The sequence below is a fragment of the Myodes glareolus genome, chromosome 19 (assembly GCF_982192425.1).
Source record: "Myodes glareolus chromosome 19, mMyoGla1.1, whole genome shotgun sequence".
NCBI lineage: Eukaryota > Metazoa > Chordata > Mammalia > Rodentia > Cricetidae > Myodes > Myodes glareolus.
In genome coordinates this window covers 12,467,393-12,492,661 of record NC_142044.1, presented here as the reverse complement: position 1 = coordinate 12,492,661, position 25,269 = coordinate 12,467,393, and the positions used below count along the sequence as shown (strand labels likewise).

General features: G+C 36.3%; 1 protein-coding gene across 1 annotated transcript in view; it reads left to right on the top strand.

The window, feature by feature from the left end:
- Positions 1 to 25,269, top strand: part of Csmd3 (CUB and Sushi multiple domains 3) — a 1,053,984-nt gene that overhangs the window by 798,482 nt on the left and 230,233 nt on the right. Inside the window, exon 31 of the mRNA XM_087898772.1 lies at positions 8,545 to 8,739. Coding sequence (XP_087754898.1) covers positions 8,545 to 8,739 — 195 coding nt within the window. The remainder of the gene's footprint in view (positions 1 to 8,544; positions 8,740 to 25,269) is intronic.

Genomic DNA, 25,269 nt, shown 5'->3' with positions numbered 1-25,269 from the left:
ACAAAAAGCAGTGATATCTATGTCTCAGAAATGTTTATTTTAATTTTTATAATTATTTTAGAGTGCCCATGGATACTTTATTAATAATGTCTTTTGAATCATAGATAATTTTATAAGTTAATGATTAATTGCATTTATTTTAAATTTGACTGAAGAGATAAATTGTATTTATATTGGGTTACCATTGGGTTAAATGTGTATCAAAATACACATTTAAATTTAAATTTGTCTCCTCACGTACTTAATTTTATTTTTTAATTTTGTGTGTGTGTGTGTGTGTGTGTGTGTATGTGTGTGTAGAGGAGCATGCACCTATGTGATTGTGTACCAAGGCCAGAAGAGAACACACTGTTTCCTCTCTGTTGCTCCCCACACCTCACCCCCCTGTGGCAGGATCTGTCTCTAAACCTTCAACTCCTAATATTGGCTAGACTAATTTCTAGCCTTCCTAAATGATTTATTGCTATCCTGGAATGGTGAGTGTTCAGAACCATATTTGTTTCTTTTATTTGCATTCTTAGAATGCAAACCAGGTCCCTGCACATCCATAGTAAGCACTCTTACACCCTGAGCTAGTTACCTATCCCCACTCTCAATTTTTAATAACTGAAAATTATATATAAGGAAATATAATTTCTAAGAACCTATCTAGTGAATACTGTGAATATGGCATTATATTTCTTTACAGAAAGCCCTTTATTCTTGTTTTTAAGAGTTAAATATTATATGCTCAAAGTAAATTTCTTTTCCTTTTGCTATCAGACCTTGGGTTCTTCTCTTTAGAACTATCATAAAAAAATCACTACGATATCTGTTGCATCGGTATGTAAGTAAAGAGAATGTTCACAGGTCAGCAGGTAAAGACATCTCTGCTGTCATTATGGAAATGCGTATGAAGCCCAATAACAAACGCTGAACATAACCATGGTGCAAATTTGATTTCCGTGGTAACCTGCAGCCTTCTGAGTATCATACAGTTTATGGGACAAAGTAATAAATGGCCTGCCAGCAGAGGAATGAACAGGCTGCTTGGCACAGACAGTGGGAATTTGGGCATCAACTCTTTGGGGAAATTTTTTGCAGGAGTTAGTTGGTCTAATCTGAAGATGGTAGGTCATTTTCAGAAGCTGTGGCTGTGAACTACATAACCAGTTGAATTTAGAGGAGCTGAGCTTGAATGTCATATGACTGTCTCAACAGGGAAGACCGTCTAGGGCTCAGCGAAATAACTAAATCGAGAGAAAACCAAAATCAATGCTTGATATAGATTTCTGACATCCTCACTTTCGCCGTTCTTTATTTTATATCATTTTTCCCTTGCCTTTCCTCCCTCCATCAAACCCTCCCTATGCTCTGGCCCCCTGCTCTTTTCAGACTCACAGCCTCCTTTCATCCTTGCTTGTATTAATGACTATGTCCTCCTGAACCTGGATTCTGTGCTTAGTTTTCTATTTTTGAAAGTTTGTACCTAGTTTTATGTTTTCTATTATGGTGATCTGAATTTAAAGAGGTCCCCATAGGCTCATGTATTTGAATGCTTAGTCACCAGGGAATGAACTGATTGAAAATATTAAAAAGGATTAAGAGGTGTGGCCTTGTCGCCACCAGCTAGTGCACTAGTGGTGAACTTGGGGACTTCAAAAGCACATTCCATGTCCAATGTCCTCCTCTCAATCTTGGTCAGCTGATCGGGATGTCGCTCTCAGCTACCCTGCTAGCACCATATGTACAACCATGTTCCCACCAGATTCCTGCCATGATGATAATGGACTAAACTTCTGACATTGTAAGCCAACCCCCAACTAAATGTTTTCTTTAGTAAGAGTTGACTTGCTCATAGTGCCTCTCCACAGCAATAAAACAGTAACCAAGGCATCTATCATATGTGCATACTTTAACATGTTTTCATATAACCATGTTATTTTCATCATTTGTACATTGCTCTTTTCCTTATATAGTTCTAAGACTTCAATAATTGAGACAGATATATTAATTTCTTTACTATACCCTTTAATATAGCTGTATCACAGTTATTTTCTTTTTTCCTCTGATATTTTTATTACTTTATAATAGAATAAAAATTTATATTATAAATAGGAATCAAAATTTCCACTTCTTCTTTTCCTTCCCTCCCACTTTCCCACTCACCCTCTCCACCTCCCCTCCAGTCCTAAGAGAAGGAAGGGTACCCTGTTCTGTCGGAAATCTAAGGCCCTCCCCCCTCCATCCAGGCTTAGGAAGTTGTACATCTAAATAGACTAGGATCCCAAAAAGATAGTACATGCAGTAGAGACAAATCCCAGTGCCATTATCATTGGCTTCTCAGTCAGCCCCCATTGTCAGCCACATTCAGAGGGTCCAGTTTGAGTCCATGCTCGTTCAGTCCCAGTCCAGCTGGTCTTGGTGAGCTCCCATTAGATCAGGCACACTGTCTCAGTGGGTGGATCAACCCCTCACAGTCCTGACTTTCTTGCTCATAGTCTCCCTCCTTCTGCTCTTCAACTGGACCTTGGGAGTTCAGTCCAGTACTCCCATGTGGGTCTCTGTCTCTATCTCCATCTGTCGCTGGTTCTATAGTGATATTCTAGATAATCATAGTGATATTCTAGATAATCATCAGGCTTTTTTCTGATAGGTTATTCTAGTTTTACTGTTGGAAAGGAATTATGTCAAGAAGAACACTCTTTTATGGGTCTTTGTGAAATTATATGTGAGAATCTTATAGAGACATTTGTGTTTCTGGGAACAGGATTACTGAGTCAAAGGGTATAAAATTCTTCAATTTAATTCCTTATTGCCAGGTTAATTAAAAATATTGAAAGTTTATTCCCATTAATAATAAACATCAGATGGTAAGAGCTTTAAGATTTCAAAAATCACTGCTCTTATTAAATTTTAACATGTTTAGCCTCATTGTTATTAGGTCTTTGACATTTTATTATTTTTGCCTCAAGTAGTATTAAGTTGTGTAAAATGAAACGGGCGGGGCCTGCTTGTCGGGATTTTTGTCCTGTCTAGTTCCCCCAGCTGTTTAGTCCTAGAGAAAAATCACACTGAAATCTCTGTAAGTTATAATGCTGATTGGCCCGTTAGGTCAGGCTGCTTACTAGCTAACTCTCTCATCTTGATTAACCCATTTTTTGATCTATGTTAGCCATGTGACTCTGTACCTTTTTCAGTGGGGCAGCTCACATCCTGCTGCTTCAGTGATCTGGGCAGGAGAGGGAGCAATCAACGTCCTCCTTCCCAGAATTCTCCTGCTTGCCTTGCATCACTTCTACTTCCTGTCTGGTTTTCCCACCTACACCTCCTGCCTGGCCAATCAACGTTTATTTAAAACATGATTGACAGAATACAGACAATTCTCCCGCACCACTTTCCCCTCTTTTTTAAAAAAAACAAAAGAAAATATCCATAATTCATTTTTTTGGGAATGTGGGCGTAGTATTCAAGGCTACTTCCAGCTGGTTGGGGGCACTGATAATCTTATGGGGGCCTAAAGAAAATTTAGAGTTATATCAAGTCCTGACTGAAGTATCCTGTGAGTCTTGATCATCTCAGGCAGCAGTCTTGAACCTGTTCTGGATGAAGAACTCAGACATCTGGGCCATCTGTTCCTACTGGAGATTGTTCAGGTGGTCTCCCTTGGTCAAAGATGATTTTTCGTAACTCTGAATAAATCCAGAGCCTCTCATTTTCTGTGAAAACAAAAGCAAAATCTCTTCTCCAAAGTAACATACCTTTTGACTTCAATTTTGAAGCCAAGGTATTTTCAAAATACCTATCTTGGATTAATTCTACAGCATTTATAAGCAAATACCTTTTAGCAGCTGTTGCTCCTTCCTCAGCATTCAAACAATTCAAAGAGAGCATAATAGTATACAGTATCAAGATTCTCCGTGTATTTTCCATCTTTACGTGGCTTTATTTTAACCTCTATTTCTTTTATTTTTACTTTTAACTTTTGGCTTTTTGAGATAGGTTCTCTGCATATCTTTGTCCTGGAACTCCCTCTGTAGACCAGGCTATCATTGAACTCCCAGAGATCCGTCTGTCTCTGCCTCACCAGTGCTGGGATTAAAGGTGTGCATTACCACACCCAACTACTCTCTTTCTTTCTTTTTTATTTTAAGGCTTTAAACCTTTTTTTTTCAAGCCTGCATATATTTTTAACACACTGTAAACCATTTAGAGGGTTTTTTTTTTCTTCTTTGAATCTCTCTTTACTGTATATCTCTCTTTATCTGACCACATGGGTCTTTAATTTGCTAAGGAATACGGAGAAGACAACAGTCAAAAGCTCCTATGGTGTTCAAGGTCTGGACTGCCTGCTTGAAAGAGTCAGAGTTTTCCCTGTCCGGATGGCCCAGAAAGCCGGCATTTTAAAACAGCGCAGCTTTTTTCCTGCTTCAGCTGAAAACTGAAATGCTTTACTCTAGTCTTTCCCAAGCTTTCTCAGGCTTTCTGTGGATGCAGTTATCCACGTGGGCACCATTCTGTAACACAAGAGGGCCTGTTTGTTTGGGTTTCTGTGCTGCCTGCCCCTCCAGCTGTTTAGTCCCAGAGAAAATGACACAGAGGACTCTGTAAGTAATAAAGCTGATTGGCCCATTAGGTCAGACCACTTACTGGCTAACTCTCACATCTTGATTAACCCATTTTTCTGATCTATGTTAGCCATGTGGCTCAGTACCTTTTTCAGTGGAGCAGGTCACATCCTGCTGCTTAGGTGATCTGGACAGGAGTGCGAGGAATCAACTTCCTCCTTCCCAGAATTCTCCTGCTCTCCTTGCATCACTTCCACTTCCTGTCTGGTTTTCCCACTATTTTGCACATTGCCATCTTCTTGTTGGATCTGCGCATTTCTACAATCACAAATTTTTCTAATTTATTTATTTTACTTATAGGAAATACTTAATATCATTAATAGACACAATTAAATCATTTCTGTTTTAATTACTATTTCAATTCCATCTTTGGTTAATGGAGCATTCTGTTTTATTTTGCTATGATGTTGTACAAGCATCTAAAAATCTGTATCACATTTAATTCTTCCCTTTCTTCAGAATTTATATGCTTTATGTCTTGCTGAAAAATACCCTTCTTAACTGGGTGGTGGTAGTGCATGCCTTAATTCCAGCATTTGGGAGACAGAATGAAATGTATCTCTCTGAGTTCGAGGCCAACCTGGTCTAAAGAGCAAGTTCCAGGACAGCAAGGGCTACACAAAGAAACCCTTTCTTGAAAAACAAAACAAAACAAACAAAAAAGAAAATAAGTGAAAAATACTCTTTCTTATTACAAAATTTCATAACTGTGTCTTCCTATATTTGTCTAAAGAATAGAGCTATATTTTCCATTCTTAAGTCATTAATTTATTATTAACTCATGTGTAGTTTATTTTTTGTAAACCAGTACCCTAATTTTCTGTTAAACATGTAACTAATCAAACATTGTAGCACACTTCCTTACAGATAATGCTATTGCTGTCAACTATCTAGTCCCTGTGTCTACGTTTGATTGTCAAATCTATTCCGCTGACCACTTTTTCATCCCCAGAGCAATGATTTTCAGAACAGTAATATGTTTTAAAACAGCAGCGATAAAGTGTACACGACTTCTGTAAATGGGACTTTTATTGGTGTCATCAAATACCAACAGATTAACCAACTATGAAGAAACGTTTATTTTTGGATCATGGCTTCACTGTTTTCATGTCCTATTCTACCGGCTACAGTCCAGTGGGGAGACAGGACCAACCTTTGCCTAAGTCTTATGGTGGATTAGAAGCAAAGAGAAAAGATTAGTGCAAGATAGAGTCTTGCAGAGCATGTGTCTTCCCATTATCGCCTTCACCTACCTGCCCCGTCTCCTAAAATTTCCAACACCTACCAAAATAGCTCCCAGCTAGTGCCTAAAGCATTGAGCCTGCAGAACAAACTTTCTCTCTCTTTTTTTTATTTTTAAATTTTGTCCTTGATGCCTGTCATAACATTTTGAGCTTTGACTTCATATTTAGTATTAAGCTTCTTCTACATATTGCATTTGATTATTATCATGTTGAATTAATAAATCATTTGGGAGTAAATTGATGTATGACATTTAATCTTCTCATCTATTAAAACAGCTAGTCTCTCAATTTACTCCTGTTTTCATTAATGTCTTTCAGTAATGCTTTATAATTTTCTTTATAAATTCTTTCTCATTTTAATTAAAAAGATTTTACTTTGTTGGTCATAAGTAATGCCTCTATTATTAGATTTTTGTGGTTGTCCTTAGTAATGAAGGCAGGGTGATATTTAATAATTTTTCATATATTATAGTTACTTAACCCTTTTATTGATATGGTATTCTTGTTTTACTTTTGGAATTGCTATATAAAGAGAGGTACTTTTGTTTCTTTCTATTCTGATAACATTCCATTTTTACTCTTTTCTTATTAAATTTTCTATATTAGAGTTTCCATACCATGTTAAATACAAGTAGTCCTGAAGACCAATATTGTATCCATGATGATATTTTTAAATAAACCTAAGTAAAACCTCCAAGTGTGATAGTTACTCTTAATTGGGAGCAATACCAAATAAGAGACACATTTTTAAAAGCCCGTATTGTATTCAGACTAACTATGAAGAAATATGAATTAAAAATCATTTGCATTTTGACTATTGTTTCTGGCAAAACAAATTTAAGTAAATTGCCTAAAGTCATACGGCTGAGAAAAAAAAATGTGATTCCACATTATCTCAAAAGTCCAGACTCTTATCTAATGCTACATTTAGATATTATTTGTCTTTTCTGTAATCCACAAACCACTTCCACATATACTAAAATGGAAAGAAACTGGAGTCCAAACCTTGTCCATTTTATTCATTCCTCTTTATCGATTGGTTGTAGCAGTCCGTATACAGAGAAACTATGCAGTGCCTTTCTTTCTGTCAGCTAATCCATTTTGATCATCATAAAAGCATTATTTGTTGTTTGGGCTTTATTTTTACAAAATGATAATTAGAATAACATAATAATAATATTCCTGGGAAGTAAGTAGCTTAAATATTCCTCTTCTTGTTGTCAATGAGAATTTGGCTTTGACAGTTTAGCTTTGTCAATGAGAATTTTAGCTTCAAGGTGAACGGGTATGCATACATCTGCAAAGAGGGAAAGAGAGAAGGAAAGATAAAAGAACTAAAGAAGGAGGAAGTGTCATTACTTTAGACCTAGATCTAAGTTCTACCTTGAGTTCCAGTTTAGGAAACATTTCCGAAAACCCACAGGATGAAAGACAGGAATGGTACCCACCGAAATGCTCGCGGCAAGTGTGCTAATTGACTGCAGCATAGTCACTCTGAAAGCTAAGCATCACTTCCTTCCAGGCCTCTCTCATCTTATCTTGAAACCATTTTCCATGTAACCTTGCGGTTCTACATGAGGTAAAGCCTATTTGCCGTATCTCAGATAAATGCGAATTCATGTCTACTTCTCAGCTAATTTTCATTCTGTAAGGGAAAAACTAAAATATCTACAACAAGCTGAGAAAAAAAACTTTATTACCTAATATATCTTACTTGGAAAATAGTAGGAGGAAAAAAAACAGTTCCTATAATCTGTTAACCAATTGGCATAACAGTAAGGAAAACACAACATATTACTCACAAAAATAATTCTAAAGTTGGTTGCTTCATAATTTGTGTTTGGTGATTTCAATTTTTCCAGATGTAAATGCTTTGGCACACTTGGTAATAAACAAGGGCAGTGGTATTTAAAGGAATTTATTCACCAAGGATTTAAAAATGCATAAAATCATTAGATAAATGATTCCATTTCACACTGAAGCTAACAAAATAGTAAAATTTTGCAGAAACAATATTATGTCAATATATTTCCTGAAAAGAGCAAGGAGTTTGCATGATCTGGTTTAGGTGACACAGTGTGGTAACCACCCTGTTGAATGTTTTCTGAAAACAGCATTTTTATGTATTTTACACTTAGAGAATATGGTTGTTCCAGTTGACCTCTCAGTGGTTGTTCTCGAGACTTCCTCAAATACCAGCATCCCTTGTTGCTAGCGTCCCTTAAAAACATGGTGTTTTATACACAACTCTTACGTATGTGTTCAGTGCATAGAAAATGGAGATGCTGCCTTTTAAGATATCCCTGGAACTTTTTACTTTATCAGTTTGCATTTGATTTTTTTTCACTCCACAGTTAGGGGACCCATGAATACAGTGCCCCTTATGTCTGTTTCAGAGTGGATTTTCAGCTGATGTATGATAAGGAATGTATGAAGGAATGTGTGCATGTGTGTGCATGTGTGTGCATGTGCTTGTGACTGAACTCAGGAAAAGATCCTGTCACTTAATCTGGGTTGCATTTGGATATTATCCACACTGCATAGCACTCTACATTCTTTCCACATGATCAGCCATGTTCTCTCTCTCCGCTTGCTGTATGTAGTTACTGATCTTCAGGAGATGAGCATACTATAAAATGTCACAGAAAATAATGTGTCAGTCCAAATAATTTGATACTGCCACTGTTTTACAGCAAAACTCCGGGAATCCTGCTTTGATCCTGGCAATATAATGAATGGTACTAGACTTGGAATGGATTATAAATTGGGGTCAACGGTCACCTATTACTGTGATGCTGGCTATGTTCTCCAAGGGTATTCAACACTCACTTGCATCATGGGAGATGATGGAAGACCTGGATGGAATAGAGTTCTACCAAGTTGTCATGGTAAGCAATAGAACTTTTGATAACATTTTATTATTCTATATTCTAAGTACAATATTCTATATTTTCAAAGTTACTCCTTTAAAATACAACCTGAAAGTGTGGTATAGACAATAAAATTTCATGAGGCATTGACAAGTGGATTTAATAAAGAATTCTTTGGAGGAGTACATATATTCTTAGCTGTCTCCATGAAAGTGAGCCAGGTTAAACAAGGGAGCTATTGCATATAAACACACGGAGGCCTTGATTTTTCAGCACTGCCTCAAAGAATAGAACTAAGACATATGCTTCACTTGGCATTATATGATGTCTTCAACTGAACAATAACCTATCCCACATTTCAATGTGTTATACATTCAATTATCTATTCTAATATGTGAATACTTATAATATTTCCCTTACATTAATAAAATAGGAAGACATTTAATGGTTTCAACTTTTTTAAACTATAACAACTTAACATATAGTGCAAATGCAAAGCTTATTAATAGCAGTCAAATATTCTAAGTGGATTCTTTAAGCTGTAAAGAAAAAATAACCATGACCAATTTGTCATAACAACAACATTTAATACGTTTAGAGAAAACAAATCTGTTGTTTAGAACTATTTATATTTAATGTTAATAATATTTTTAAATGTAGGCTAGCTCTGTGCTCTGTGTCCTTGTTCAACATAACATATTGTTATCTCATATAAACATATGTTTATATAACATATCTGATCTTGAAGTATACCGTATGGTTTATTCTACAGTATTATATGAAGTAGTTGAAAATTGAGCTACAAAACTCAGTTTATTTTTGCTATTGTGGTTTTACTATCTCTTCAAATAATTTAAAATATTTTGGAGGATAAACAGCAAAATAGGAAGCTCCTTGTTTCCTTAACTGTTATTTTATATAACAATGGTTGCCTTCCTATGGTAGTAACAACATTTAAAGGTCAATTATTTCCTAAGGCATGTGTAAAAGATCCAGCAAAATTCATTATTTTTAGGGTCAATTTCCTATTTATGGTTGCTGATACAAAATTGCTTATATTTCATTCAATGGTTGTCTCCTATTCTCCATTTTAATCTCTCTTAAATTTTTTGTCCATTGATATTGTGTTCTCAAAAAAACTTTCTCTGATTTTTACAAGACTTTTTTTTTTATTCAGCCTGATGTAAAACTGTATAACATTGTCTGTTGTGTATCTCACTTGAACGGCAGCTATGTAGCACCAACACCCTTCTCTGGGTCTGAATTCTATTATCTCCTATTGTTTTGGTGCTTGCTTCTGCTTTATGTTAGGATGCCCATGTCTCTATCCCTAATTTCAGCCAGTGGAGAACTACGTGAGTCTCCATCTGCAGCCATTCATGCTAGGTTACACCCAATAGGAGTGTCTCAAAAATTTTAAGAACAAAGTCAGGACATCTTGACTGATTGCTAAGCTGTGCTTTACTGGTCAAAAATTGTAAGTTGTTAGACAATGATTCATAATGCCAAAAATAAAGAAATACTTTGCATATTCATTGGTCTTAATGTGCTGGATGTTGAAACCAACTCCTTGTACTGTCTTTTTAATGTAGAACTCCAACAGCCTAGTCATGGTCTATAAACATTCAGAGCACAACTCTATTTTGCTTCTTAATATTTTATGAGATTTACCCTAGAAAAACATAAAGTGCCATGGAGTGATGGTCTACCAATTCTTGCTTAATATATGACATTATTTTATATACGTGATATTAAAACAAGATACATAGACAAGGTCAGCAATTTACAAAGTTCGACTGTTTTAGAGGACAGGTTTATTATCTCTGTTTAGGAGTAAGTATTCATTTTATATCTCAAAAATATGTTTTAAAGAGCTTCATATAGACACCTTGAGATTATGTTTGTCAGTGGTAGGTCCCACACAGTTGCAATCTGCTGTAATTTCTTCTCAGTAATGAGAAACACTGAAATTTGTCACCAGAGATTGTCGTGTGTATCAAATGACTGCAGAACAGCAAATTTATACCCATAATTTTCTCGAATTTAACACATAGTAAAAATAAATGTTCTTAGAAAATCTTTTTTATTTTTTGTACATTAAAAGACATCTGCTGAAATAAAATTTAGTTGTTAACAGACATATGGGATTAAAATAACAGGCATGTATAAATGTTATCCATAAATTTCTCTCAATATTAAGACAGGAAATTAAAAACAAATAGCAAAAGATTCCAGATATTTTTTAAATATTTATTTTACCTAATCATGTTGGCTTGATTTAGTTCATATGACAATGCTACAAGCTGCAACATTATACAGTAACTGCTCAGTCATCTTTTCACAAGTGACTTATCAGAACCAAGGGATCTGGTAAAAGCTAAACCAAAAGGCAAGGCTTCATGGCGTTATCGCTTTGTGAATAAGCGGCTGTCCTTTGCTGTAGAATTTTCGCTGTAGCTGAATTCCCTTTTGGTTACATATTTGAGGATTAATTCCCACAGTTCAGAACTCTTTAGTGAAAACAGTTTCCCACTGCCAGGACTTGTTTCTCTCTCCTAGGTTAAGTGCAGAGAAGCCTTCTTGCAGTTATCTTTATCAGCAAGCATTTGTTCAGAGTTTAGGGGTTCAGGCAAAGAACATTCCATCTAAGATATTTACAAATCTCCAAGGACATAGATTTACTACCTGCCCAAGCTTTTGCTCTGGTTTTACCCCACAACACTCACAATCATAACGGTTTGTAGCAGCACAGTGTAGCCTGGAAAGGACAATTTAGAGGCCTGGGTCTCTTCTTCGTTTCAATCAGTAAGTCTAACTCCAGACCTAGGTCGGTAGAAACTACAGTGTCCGGTGTATGTGCTATCTGATCAAGAGCCATCAGCTTCCCCTCGGTTGCTTAGTGACCTCGCAGCTTCTATGCATACTGGAGGAAAAGAAGTGGGACATTGATTGAAACAGTCTGTGGACTATTCATAATTTTATGAAAAATAAATAGCTGTTTATTAACCACCTACAAATGAAGTGTAGCACACTAACCTTCCTCTCTAAAATTCCCTGATGATTTATGATTTAGTTCCTTTCTAACTAGCTTTCTCCATTAAGGAGTTCTCTGGACGTGTACTAGCCAATCCCAAGGTTAGCTCGCTCTCTTGTTTTCTCTCTCTCTCTCTCTCTCTCTCTCTCTCTCTCTCTCTCTTTCTCTCTCTCTCTCTCTCTCTCTCTCTCTCTCTCTCTCTCTGTGTGTGTGTGTGTGTGTGTGTGTGTGTGTGTGTGTGTGTGTGTGTGTGAAAACCCTTATCTAATTTTTCTATGGGGCAAAATATTTCCAGCCCTGGAACCTGCTAGGGCTGGGGACTTACTGATTTCAAGGATATATATGACTGGGAACATTTGTAACATGCAGAATATGAAAGATGTAGAAAGAGCAAGAGGAAGAAAGAGAGAGCAAGAGTTGATAGAAATGAGAAAGAAGAGAGGGAAGAAGAATAAATAAATATAACTGAATGATTTCTGTTGTGAGTAGATTTCTTACCCCTCAGATCATTACTCTCTGATTTCTAGCCCCCCTTCAGCTATCCATGGCATCTTTAATTGAACCCTGAAAGGGAGTCCTAAAGGCAAAAACTTTGAAGCCTTCTCATGTGACAAGGTAGCGCCAGTTACCTTAGGGCACTATGCCCTGTGTTGGGCAAAGCCTCTCACTTAAGCAGGTCGTCCATCCTGTTTTTCCTGTAATAGTTTACGAAGGCAAGAAGGACTTTTAAAGCATCCATGGGATTAAGTAAGCATGAATTCAAAGTCACCAATGGCTTTGCAGAAAAGAATAAAACTCAAAGATGTTAAATTCCAAGCTCTGCTGCATTTGCCACCCCAGCACACTTGTGCTTCTTTTCTCTACACCATTGATACTGTCTGTCATTGGCTTCCTCATTTCTTCCAAGCCTTCATCTTCGTTCTCATTCAAAACATCTGAACTTGCTGCTCTTAATCCTAAATACTGTCCTAGTCTGCTTTCTGCTGCTGTGATAGATACCATAATCAAAAGCAACTGGGGAAGAAGGTTTCTGTTTTCTTTTATATTCTTTTTTCTTCAACATCTTCCAGACTAAAATCCACCATGAAGAAAAGTCAGTTTTAGCTGAGAAATTAAGATACCATACAGGAGTGCTGCTTACTGACTGGTTTCCCTGGGTTATTTAGCCTCCTTTTCTATAACTCAAGATCACATGCCCAGAGGTGAGACTGCCAACTATAGGCTGGTGTCTCCCACATAAACATCACTCCAAAAGAAAAAAGGCCCACAATCTTGTCTATGTGTGAATCAGAAGGAGACATTTTGACATTTTTCAGTTGGTGTGGTGTTTCCACTTCCCAGATGACTATAAACTGTGTCAAATTGACACAAAACTAAGCATCACAAATGACTTGACTATCTTCCTCACTTGTTTTAAAAAATAAGCACTTGTCTTCAGGTTAAGTCTCACTGCTGTCCTAGAAATTGCAAATAATGCTGTTACAAATAAGAAAAAATGTAAAATAAAGTTCAGTTAATGTCCAAATAGAAGCTTTTTAACACTTATTATGGCATTATTATCTTCAACACATAAAGTTTTATTGATTATGTTTATCTCTAGCATCAAAGAGTGCCCAGGTAATTTTTGTTTGTATTTTAGTACATCAGTGCAGCTACACAGAATATCTGAAACTTAGTAAATTATTGAAAATAGATTTACTTAGTATAGTTATAGAGCTTGAAAATTTTTAGGTAATGAACCCCACACCTGGTTGAGGCATTCTTGCTAGAAGGTTCACTGGTGGAATCCAGATTGAAAGAAGTCAAGTGTGTGTGTTTCTCACAAGAAACAAGAAGACTGAGGTGAAGTTGGAAATGGAATAGAGAGATGGGTAGAGGGGTACCAAAACTTATCTTTTCTCATTAGGTTACTCCCCAAAGAAGCATACAGTTCCCTGATAATAGTACCAGTTTGGAGAAGAAGAAAAGGGTTCCATAGCCTGGTTGTATCTTAAAGGGCCCACCTTTCAACATTTACTCTGAGAAATGTGTTTCCAATATAGGAATTTGGCAAACACCCTCCAACAGTGACAATTATAAAATATTTATTAGAAATGAGTAAAAGCTGTCAAGAATAAGTGGTTTGATTAAAGGTTTTACACATATTTCTGGAAAATTACTTTCGGCTAAATATGGATGCTTAATGAAGACAAATTCATGCAAAAATGGTAGCTAAATGTCTAAAATTTGTTTTTACACTTCATCTCAAATATAACTTTTGAGTAGAAAATGATGACCTTAAGAGATATATTTTAGACATAGTTCTAGCAATTATTTAGAAAATTTATACTGTTACTTTTAATAAGTTCATTTCATTAATACTAACGTAAGTCCTATTTTATGCTAAAAGTATTCATTTACCAATCATCTATAAATCTGTCCATAGATTTGTGGTTATACAAATATGTTGAGATTAAGCTCAATAGCCAACAGACCTCATTGTTCATTATGGAAGCATCTAAAAGAAAAGCCTTCTTACTCTCCTAATTGAAGAGAAAACTAGAAAATGTTGAAAATGTCCATTTCATAGTTATCGGTTTCCAACTTCAATGTGATCTCTAATTAAGAACATGTCAGCCTACTTTTAAGAAAATCATTTTTTGCATGTTTGAGGATGTAAATAGCTGAACTTGTCTTCCTAAATTTTTTGTTCAGGTGTGACTTTATGCTAACTACATTTTTTAAATTACATTTTACTTCATTATTGTATGTGTTTGCCTGTGTGCGGTGCCTGTGTGTCTGAGTGTGTACACATAGGTGCCAGAACTTGCAAATAGAGGACAAGGAAAATGTGTAGGAATAATTTCTCTGCATCTACGTTATGAGACCCAGAGAATAAACTCAAGATGGCAGGCCTGGGGCTGGTGCTGTTGGCCACCATGAATCTGGCCTAAAATTCTTATTCCAAATGTCTTAAAAGTACATAAAACTCTATAGTAATGTACCATTATGAATATATAAAGTATTTATCTCGTCTAACACACTGAGTCTTCTAGCATTTACTGTCATTTAAAAGTCTGACATTATGAGAACAGAAAGATGAAAGATTTACAAAACAAAGGCCTACACCTAAATGATATCTGACCATCATCAACTGTATCTGCCTTTCCTCAGCAGCACAAAGTAATTTTCCTCACAGATACAAGATAGTGATTATACAATAGTAAGTGCAACATGTTTTGTGCTGTGGAAAGACTAGGATAAAACCAAAATATGTTTTGTTTTCATATTATGGTTGAAAAACTATGACTTAAAAGGAAACAAGAAGAAAAGCCGATGTAATTGAGGAGCTGCCATTTCCAGGCTCTCACACATATATTCTCAATCCAGTCAGTCTCAAGCATAGCAGAATAGATAGACATCACTACTGTTGTTGGATTCATACTGTGTAAAACAGCCTATATGCAGAACAATAAGTCTGAAAATCAATGCTTATTCAGTGTGCATTTTTTTTGTGATCACTGAGATTGGGCTCATATTTCACCAGCATCTCAAGAATGGTGGTGGCATGTGCATTGTAATTTTATCATGTTTGCATGTCCTACACTCTCAACTGTCATATAGTCTGCATTTAACTTAGTTTATGTCAGATGTCCTTCTGTATACATGTTGCTTTTATTGGTTTATGAATAAAACTGTTTTGGCCAATGGCTTAGCAGAGTACAGCCAGGTGAGAAATTTGAACAGAGATATAGAGAGAAAGTAGGCGGAATCAAAGAGATGCCATGTGGAAGGCAAAGGAGAAAGATGAATGGAACCCTTCCAGGAGGCCACAACCCATGGTGATACACAGATTAGTAGAAATGGGTTAATTTAAGATGTAAGAGCTAGTTATAAATAAGCCTGAGTCACAGTCAAGCAGTGTCATAATTAATATAGTTTCTGTGTGATTATTAGGGTCTGGGTAGCTGGAAAATGAATGAGCAGTCTCCGTTTACAAATTGGTGCCCCAAGCCTTCAAAGATACTTTCTAATGTATTACTGGCTTTGTTGCAAATGTGAAAAAATATCTAGGAAGTTGAATCAACTCTTTGATTTTTCTCCATACTACTAAAGAAAATAAAGTCTAGCCGTAACTTTAGAAGTCATAGAGACATTCAAATGGTGTTACCTATAAGATGAAAGATCTAAGGATAGTCAAGTCTTCTACTGGTAATACAGAAATCCTGATAGCAATTCCGTCTACAAAACCTAAGGAATACTGAAAGCTAGGCCATTATTTAATAAACGCACCTAGAATGTAACACAAGTTACAGGCAATCTACAGGAAACCATGCAAAGAGAATCTCATGAAAATTTTACAGGCAGTAAAAAAAAAGAAAGCTGCTCAGCCTTAGAGGTAGGTACCTATATTTCTATTAATCCGAAGGTCCAGGCAGGATAAGGAAAATTTCAAACTGTCCTATTGCTATATACATTTTTTGGTCCGTCCTAGAATATTTGATACTTTTTCTCAAAAATAGGAATGACTCATACTTAGCAATGACAAAGAAAATAATTAAAATGTGTTGTTTCAGTGAGAGACAAATTGGTAAATATTTTTGTCTCCTGTTTTCCCCAGCTGAAACCTTCAGTTTCGGGATTCTAGTGGCAGAAGACTGGAGACCTTGCACTGTAAAATTATGTTACCCATTCTTTTGTCAAATAAAGAGAATTTTACTAAGCTACATTTTTATCTCCAGTCAGCAAAACATTGTCTCCAGCATTCCTAAGGGAGATGTACCCTTATAAAAAGACAAAATTGGTTCAGATGTGCATCTAAGACTCTGGTCCCAAACTGTACCACAAAACTCAGTGAATTAGGCTGAGTTGATAGAAATGTGTTAGTGGATCATGAGGCTTTTGTAAAGAGCCTTAGGTCAATTCAATGATGAGGCATTTCTCACTAGTTACAAGCCCAATCTGTTGACCTCTATGATTCAGAGAATTGATGTATTATGTTATAAAAGAGGGAAAGAAGGAAACCTCAAATGCAGTTAAAATCGTCTTGACCTGCATATCAGGCAAAGAAAAACCTCTGGGGAGAAAATATTGTTATGGTAAGAGGATATGAAGAGTGACAGAAAGAAAGATGGCAAAGAATTATATAAATAGAGTAAGGATTTCCAAACATGGTGCACTGATGAAACCTGAGGGTCCTCTTAGAAGTGTCGCTTAACACTGCAGCAATGCTGCAGGAGCGCCTTCTGCTCCTTCAGCCTATAGCTGTTGAGATACCAGCCCACTGGGGCATGGTCTCTTTCTCTTTAAAAAGTAGTGGCAGTCTTCTGCGCTCTCTCTCGCTATAGCGACTAGACTCCTTTTCTGACTGTCGTGTAGGATTGTGTTCTGTAAGTTTTTTCCCCTCAAATAAATAACCCTTTGAATAAAAAAAAAAAAAGTGTCGCTTAATTGCCTAAGCCTAAAGGGGAAGCGAAAATTATAATTAAGTGTAGTTATCAAAGGATGTAAATACGGTAATTAATATATTTGTCGGGGACTCATGAGATGGGATTTACTGTGAAAGTGTGAAAACCACAGTTTGAATCCTCAGAAGTGACTTAAATGTAAGGCAAGTGAGATAGTATGCCTGTGATCCCACATTCAGGAGTTGGAAAACATGACATCTCCAGATCTAGACTAGGCAATTGGAGAGCTTGGAGTTCAACTGAGAGACTCTGCCTTAATATGTAAGGTGAGATGTGATCAAAACAGACACTCGACATGAATCCTTAGGACTTCCAGATGGGCATGCACATGCATCTGTAATCATGCACGTTCCAACAAACATGTGAATATAAACCTACCCATATATACACCACATATACACACGTAAAAATATTGTGTGTACTTTCTTTTAATTCTTACCAATTTATTTTCTTTATTTTGAAAAATTTAAGGCATGTTACAATGTAACCTATTCATAACCATCTCTCCTTCCTTCAAGTCCTCCCACCAGACCAACATATCTCTTAACACCTTCCCAGCTTTATGCTTTTTTCTTTTTATTACTCACCAACACCATTTTAAACAGTTCATATGTGCATATGTGTATAAGGGATATATCTATGCTCCACCATCACCAAAGAAATGTGGCTTCTCCTCCATCTATTCGCACATAATAATTTCTCATGTATGGTTTTAGCACCTATTCCTCTCACGCTGACATTTGTAAACACACTGATTAAGTGTGGGGTAAAATCAGAGGCTGTGAATTTATGTGTGCCACAGAGGCGAGAATGTCACACAATTCTTTCTCATCTTCAAGTCTTGTATTCTTTCTTCTCCCTCTTTCACCATGTACTCAAAGCCTTCAAGAAGGAGTTGGTATAAGGTTTCATTCAATGTCTGAGCTCTAGCAGCCAGGAGCAAGTCATGCACCTTGAGCAATGATGAGTCTGCCTTAACCCTTTGCAGTAAGAAGTTTCTCTGAAAAAAGTCGAGAGCAGCCCAAATCTACAATCATAAACATAAATATTTAAAAGGAGATTGACATGATTCAGCTCCCTATCTATACATTGCATCATGACTTCTAGCAGCAGGTCTAACAACTACAGTACTTTATTTGTCACTATTGTAATTATAATCATAATACATCATTTATTATGTCTGACATTTCTGTTATTGACAACGTAAGTCACAGTTACTAATATCACCATGCTTAGTTTTCTATATTAATAAGTTAAGAAGATGCTCAACTTCAAATAGAAAATAATTCTGTTAGGATACAGAGAATACGTAGTCTATATTTTCCCTAATGAATTCATGAAACAGAAAAAAAATCAACTGTATAATACAGAGTTGATATCATAGGCAAATGTTTCCCATTTTGTCTAGCAATATTGCTTTTCCTATTACCTTTGAACTTCTAACTTATGATAACAAGTAAGGTAGCTTCATCCCTATGTCTCTCAACAACCAGCCAGATATCGATACCTCATAAAGGAGCTGAATTGAAATGATCCTATCCTCCTTTGGGAAGCAATGTTGTTTTTTTTTTTTTTTTTTGAGAAATTCGATAGGTCAATAGAGAAAGAGAGAGAGAGAGAGAGAGAGAGAGAGAGAGAGAGAGAGAGAGAGAGAGAGAGAGAAATAATATATAGAGAAATTATGTCAGCTTTACCCTGGGGGTAGCAGTGTGCTGTAGATGGTACTAGACAGACTACCTATCTCTCAAGGGAGGAGTAGAGCAATTAAGGAAGTTCCTCCTGCCTTCCTGGCTATGCTTTGTGATTTGGAATTGTTGGGGTCTTGTTGATCTGCTTAAAGCCCTAGGGAAGTTCATTACATTTTCTAGAAAATTGGACATTATTTTGTGTCAGTTCCTTCATTTCTTCTACCTGTGTTTTGATCTGATTGAATAGAGACTTTGCTGTTTCTATCCGTTTTTCTGTCTTCCAAGCATGTTTAGTAAAAGTGCATGTCAACTTTAAGGCTAAGTATTTTGTTTTTTATTTCAAAAGAGATGGGACTTTTTAAATTAAATTTAGGTATATGACCATGAAAGATTTGCAAGATTTTATAAATTTTAAACTTTGCATATTTAGTCAATTGGAAAATAGTAATAAAGTGTATGTTATTAGTTTTATTAATATGACAAATTTAGCAAAAGTCCACTGTGTATAGAGGCTTGGCTCTATAAGTACAAATAATATACTTGCTTCTAGAGGAACAAATAATATTAAAAATACAGAAGCATTTACTTCATAACCCTAACAATCTAGAAATAGAGATACATATTAATGAGACATATAAATCATGACAGATATGATTATGGATTACAAACTTCTTCCTGAAATTACCCAGTGGAGTTTTGTACAACAACAGGGGTTTTTATATAACTGTAGAGTTCAAGATAGACTTTCAAAAACAGAAACACTGAGCTGAAGGTTTGGTAGGAAATAGTAGAAAAGAGTTATTCTATACAATCATTTATACTAACATATTTGTGCTTTAAGTAATTTCAAAAAATAACAGGTTAGCATAATGTAAAAGTCTCAGAAAGTGCCATTTCAACTAAACTGCATGAATAATTTTAACTTCAAAAAACATCAATAATTCACTAGCAGTCATCTTAAGTGGTTGTCATTGTCATGTACATTTTATCACAGAATCACAGTGTGTGACTGACACGGAGGTGAGATTGAAAAAAAGGGAAAGTAGCTGCTTTTGCATAATAAAATTCTTATAGGGAGGAGGCAAATGTCCAGGAACTGAATAGCCCTGTTGGTTATGAAGCTTGTCAACAGATAAAACTCACTCGGCTTTACACGTTGAGCAGATACTTTTACAACATATGCCTTCTATCTCAATGCCTAACATGAGGAGTCAAAAATCAATGATATGCTATTCATTGGCTAACTATTTTCATCCCCAGGACTGCTACTGAATTTCTATAAGTCAGTAGAAAAGATATATGCAAGTATGGTAGCTAATTCATCGCCTTAACTACTGAATTACTTTCTCTAGAAGTATGCACTGATGGAATTCATAGTTGCCAGAGTAGTGATGGGTAAATGGAATATCTTCCTACTCAATAATGTCAAATAAATGAGTCTAATAATTGTTTGATCAGTGAGGTGACATATATAGAGGGTAAGCCTGTTGAGTTTACATATTAAGCTATTACAATTGTTTATAAGCCAGTAATTACCATGTTGTGAAAAATTGCTATTAAAAGTTATATAATGAGCTAGAGTGATGGCTCAGTAGTTAAGATCTCCTACTTCTCTTGCAGAGAACCCATGTTTGGTTTCTGAAATCCATACTGGGCTGCTCATTTCCTCTTGTAACTTAAGATCTATGGGAGAAAAAGCACTGTCTTTAGACTCTGTAGGCACTTTAATTTACCCATGTGCCTCTCACCCCAATATACGCATGGGCATAACTTAAAATAGTTGTTTGAGAAAGTATAAACTTATGAAAGAAAATCATTACAAGGGGATGGAGAATGATTTCATCTTCTTTTCTGAAATAAACAAGGCAAAGAAAAGCTCACAGCAATATTATTTTCTTTTATATGGATAAATATATGAGATTATACCAAAATATAGTGGCAAATAAAAGCTTAACTAAATTTAAGTATAATTATAATTTAAAAGAGTGGTTTTCACCTTAATGGATTTAAAGCAAAACGAACACACCATTAGAAGCATTTGACTGAGGCAGGTAAGCAGAATGAAACATTTAGGTTTATATAGCAGGTATAAACTAAGCCATGAAAGGGATATCTGAATACTTGGAGATTCTCACATAGCCGTCTTTGTTAAAATTCACAGCAGACAGCTTAAGGGTCAGGAGAGGTTTTATATTTTAAAACAATGTTCCATGGGGTGCTAACTTTCAAATGTGTTCCACAGGAGGATTTATACTTCGTGACATTCAATAAGGCTATATCAGGGCATACGTAATTTATGAGAAGTGTACCAGCGGTTTTGTAAGGTACAGCATTTCTTTCAAATTGAAGAATCACAGGTCACAGCTAGTAAATTATTGATTTAATATAGTGCACGGCTCCTTTGTGACCTGTAAAAAGTCTTCACTTTTCAAAGTACCTTCTGAGAATAATTTATATATCATAATTTTCATTACACAGTATATTTGACAATAAATTATACATTATACAGCTAAAGAGATAGATAGGAAATTTCCAGCGGCTTGAGGCTATGCTGCATGTATTATGAGGTCTCTAAGATACCCAAACACTCCTGAAGTGTCTCTCCATTTAAATGGTATGCTGTTCTATGTCACGCTGTGAAAGTGACACTTGTTCTTCTCTCTTGCACACTCATGTCTTTGTTCAAAGCTCAAGTGAAGGCTTTCTTCATTGCAAGACAAACTACATGCTTGTTTGTCTTCCTTGTCTGCTCTTTCACTGCATGTAAAATTTAAAAATACAACAAATAGTTACATGATCATCTGATCCTAAGTTCATTTTACTTAGTATATCTGGTTTTTGATTTTGTGATTTGTTTTTGTGAATGCCTGTGTTATGTATGTGTGTGTGCCTGTGTGTGCATTTTTGCGTGTGCTTGTGTGTGCATGTCTGTGTTTGTGCCTGTGTGTGCATGTCTGTGTGTGTCCCTGTGTGTGTATGCCTGTATGTGTGTGTCTGTGTGTGTGCCTGTGTGTGTGTTTGTGTGTGTGCCTGTACACGTACGTCTGTGTGTGCGCCTGTGTGTATGTCTGTGTATGTGCCTGTGTCTGCATGTTCATGTGTTAGTATGCCAGTGTGTGTATACCTGTGTGTGCATTTCTGTGTGTATGACTGAGTGTGTCTGTCTGTGCCTCTGTGTGTATGTGTTTGCGTGTGTGTGTGTGGGGGGGAATAGGCATGGTTCCTGGCTTTGTTACCGTTGTTTAGTTGAATTGACATTTTGTTTACTTGTTTTTTAAAGAAAAAGAGAGGAAAAATAGCTTCAAATTGTTGAGTGGGAGGGGGAGTATCTGTGAACAGCTAGGGGAAGAGAAAACCATGACCAGAATATACTGTATGAAAAAAATTAGTTTAAAAAAATCTTTGATTATAAACAGAATTTAAACTATGCATATGACTGTATACACTCACTGGAGGTAGTCCCAAATGGATACGACATTCATATGGATTAATTACTTTCAATTGGCATGAATTTGCAGTTCCCTTAGTGGAATCCAGTATCTGCACAGCCCTCGTGTTTAAATATTATATTATTGATAATTCTGCTTCAAGCTACTTACCTTCTTTATAGCAGTAACCCTTGGTGCAAAGCTACAGGGATACCCAGGAACCAAATGAATAGCAAAAAAAAAAAAAATGGAGTTGGCATCAGAGAAAGAAAACAATGTTGTGTATGGTTGGATATTAGAGGACCTATTTGGACTTTGAATTGGATTGAAATGATTTTCTAGCATGATTCCTACCAAATAGAATCGTGTTGTATGCTTTGGTTATCATTTCTCAGCCGTCTCACCTTGCTAATTAGAGTTTATTTCATAGTTATAGGGAACTTTTTTAAATTTTCCTTTACACTGTTCTTAGAGAAAAATGTGAACCATGATAAGACTTGCATGTTAGAAAAATCAATAGCAGGAGAAAGCATACTGGTGATTGAAACAGCCATGTAGAAACTGTTGAGAGACTGAATTATAAGCAGATAATGGAGAAAAGATAGAGAGAAGCTGATAAATGGTCCTAGGGCATAAACAACAAGCCGGTGTTTTATTTGACCTTGAGTCTAGGAGAGAGAATAAGAATAATGGCCCGTTTCAGAAAGAGAATTTAAATATGCACATCATAAAATAATTTGGCTTTGTGTGTAAACTCAAAATATAATTCTCCAGTGCTGCAAAGTAATGATTAATTATAATTAGCTATAAAAACACTAGGACAATTGCCAAGATGGTGCATTTCAGAAAGAGCAATGTGTTGCTTTGCTAAGTGTGTTCTGGAGAAGTCTGGTCGCATAAGATGCAATTTGAGAAGGAGTCTCTATCATCGAACAGTTTTTAAAACATACTTAGAAATACCTAAAATACAATATGTAAAAAGGATAGCAATTTCTTTTTTTGTCTCCGTTCTACATTTTAGGCACAGAACTGTGACTTTTTTTTTTTTCATTGAAAACCGATTCTTGTCTCAACACCATACATCCTGACCATTGTTTCCCCTTCCTCCTCTTCTCCCAGATCCTCATCTTCTCTCCCTCAGATCCAGTACTCCTCCATTTCCTCTTTAGAAAAGAGCAGACTTCAGAGACATGGCAGTCAGACAGGATAAAACAAGATATGACATGATGATATGATATGATATGGCAAAAGCCCTCAAATTGAGGCTGGACAAGGCAAGCCAATAGGCCAAAAAAGAGTCTCAAGAGCAGGAAAGAGAGTCAGAGCTATGCCCACTGCCAGTATTAGGAGTCCCACAAAATCACACCGCTAACAACCACAACATACACAGAGGGCCTGGTGTAATCCCATGCAGGCTTCATTTCCCCCCTTTTTTTTCTATGTATGTTGATGTAAGCCCTGCTTAGTTCCTTCTGCGAGTCTAATAACATACTTTCAAACTATAGTTTTGTAGCTTAATTTGAAATGAGGATCAATTGAGTCCTCCTGTTTGATGTCTTCTGATAATTACAAGCTCTTTTGAGAAAACAGTCAGTTTGAGGAAAGGATAAAAAGTTCTTCATACACCTTTTTATCTTGTAATTATTAAGACAAAAGAAAGCAAAAGCTGCCCCTTCCCTGACTTCACCACTATGAAAAGACTGAACTAGAACTATGAACATGTAGAGATGCTAGAGAACAATACTTGGGGACTTCATATAGTCTATTTATCCTGGATAAGCATAAAGCAGATCCATCACACTAGATCTCTGTTAGCGTAATCTCCGCCTGGTTTATATGATCACGTGCTTCACAGTTATTGCCTCCCTTGCTAATTTAGGCTTCAGGGGCTGCACATTCGGTCATGCTGACTGTAAGAAACGAAGAACACAGGCTTTCGGAAACTTTCCAGAATCTGTAGCGAGTGGCCACAGGACATAAAGAGGTCATCTCCATACATCCACACAGAAACCCTTCATGTTTATACATGAAAACTTCAGTCAAAGCTCTTCATTTTTATTATGCAAAATATAACACATGAAACAACAAATCCAAGCCGATAGGCACAGAGCTCAAACACGAATTAAGAGACATCACTTTCATTCATACCCCCCAATATAAAAATAAGAATTTCCTACTGTGTAGATTCAAATTATTGTTTTAAGTTTAGAACACCTTAAAATCAGGAAGAAAAGAAACGTGCCACCCTCCATTCACTCTTTAGTTATTCTCTCATGTACAGCAGTCGCAGACGAGTAAGGTTATGGGGCTGAAATAAGGTTACACCTGACTACTCTCGTTTCAATTGATAAGGGGTGGTGAAAGCTAGGAACCTTTTCCTGACTGTCACCAAGTCAACTTGTTGTTTCTTGAAATTTTTGCATTCGTTATTTTGCTCCACTTATTAATAATATGCTTTTATTAAATATTTTAAACAAAGAGATGAAATCACCAAACACTAGCCAGATCAATACAAACTGGTTTTGTTTTTAAAAATATTTCCTTTTTATGCTTTGACTAGAAACTCGTCAAAAGTTTGGCCTTTTCAAGCTGTCACAGTTCTTGAGACACCTAAGTATTCTACTGTCCTTGGAAAACACACACTAGGCTATCAGGGTTCTCTTGTATGAATTCCAACCCCGCCATACACAGGCAGGCTCCAGCTGTTCCCTGAAACGAGCCCAGCAGAGCTAGTACCACGTGGACAACCCTACTGAGTTATACTGAAGGCTAGATGTGTAACCGGGTCCCCTTCAGCTAAACTCGCTACAGTCTCTGTGGCCATCTTCCTGTTGTCATAGTCATAGAGCAGGAGGTCTCCGATCTCTTTAATAATTACAGCTACGTTCAGAGTACTATCTGAATGCTCTCCTCTCTTAAAATTTCTCTGCCAAAAAGATTAGTTCATTTCC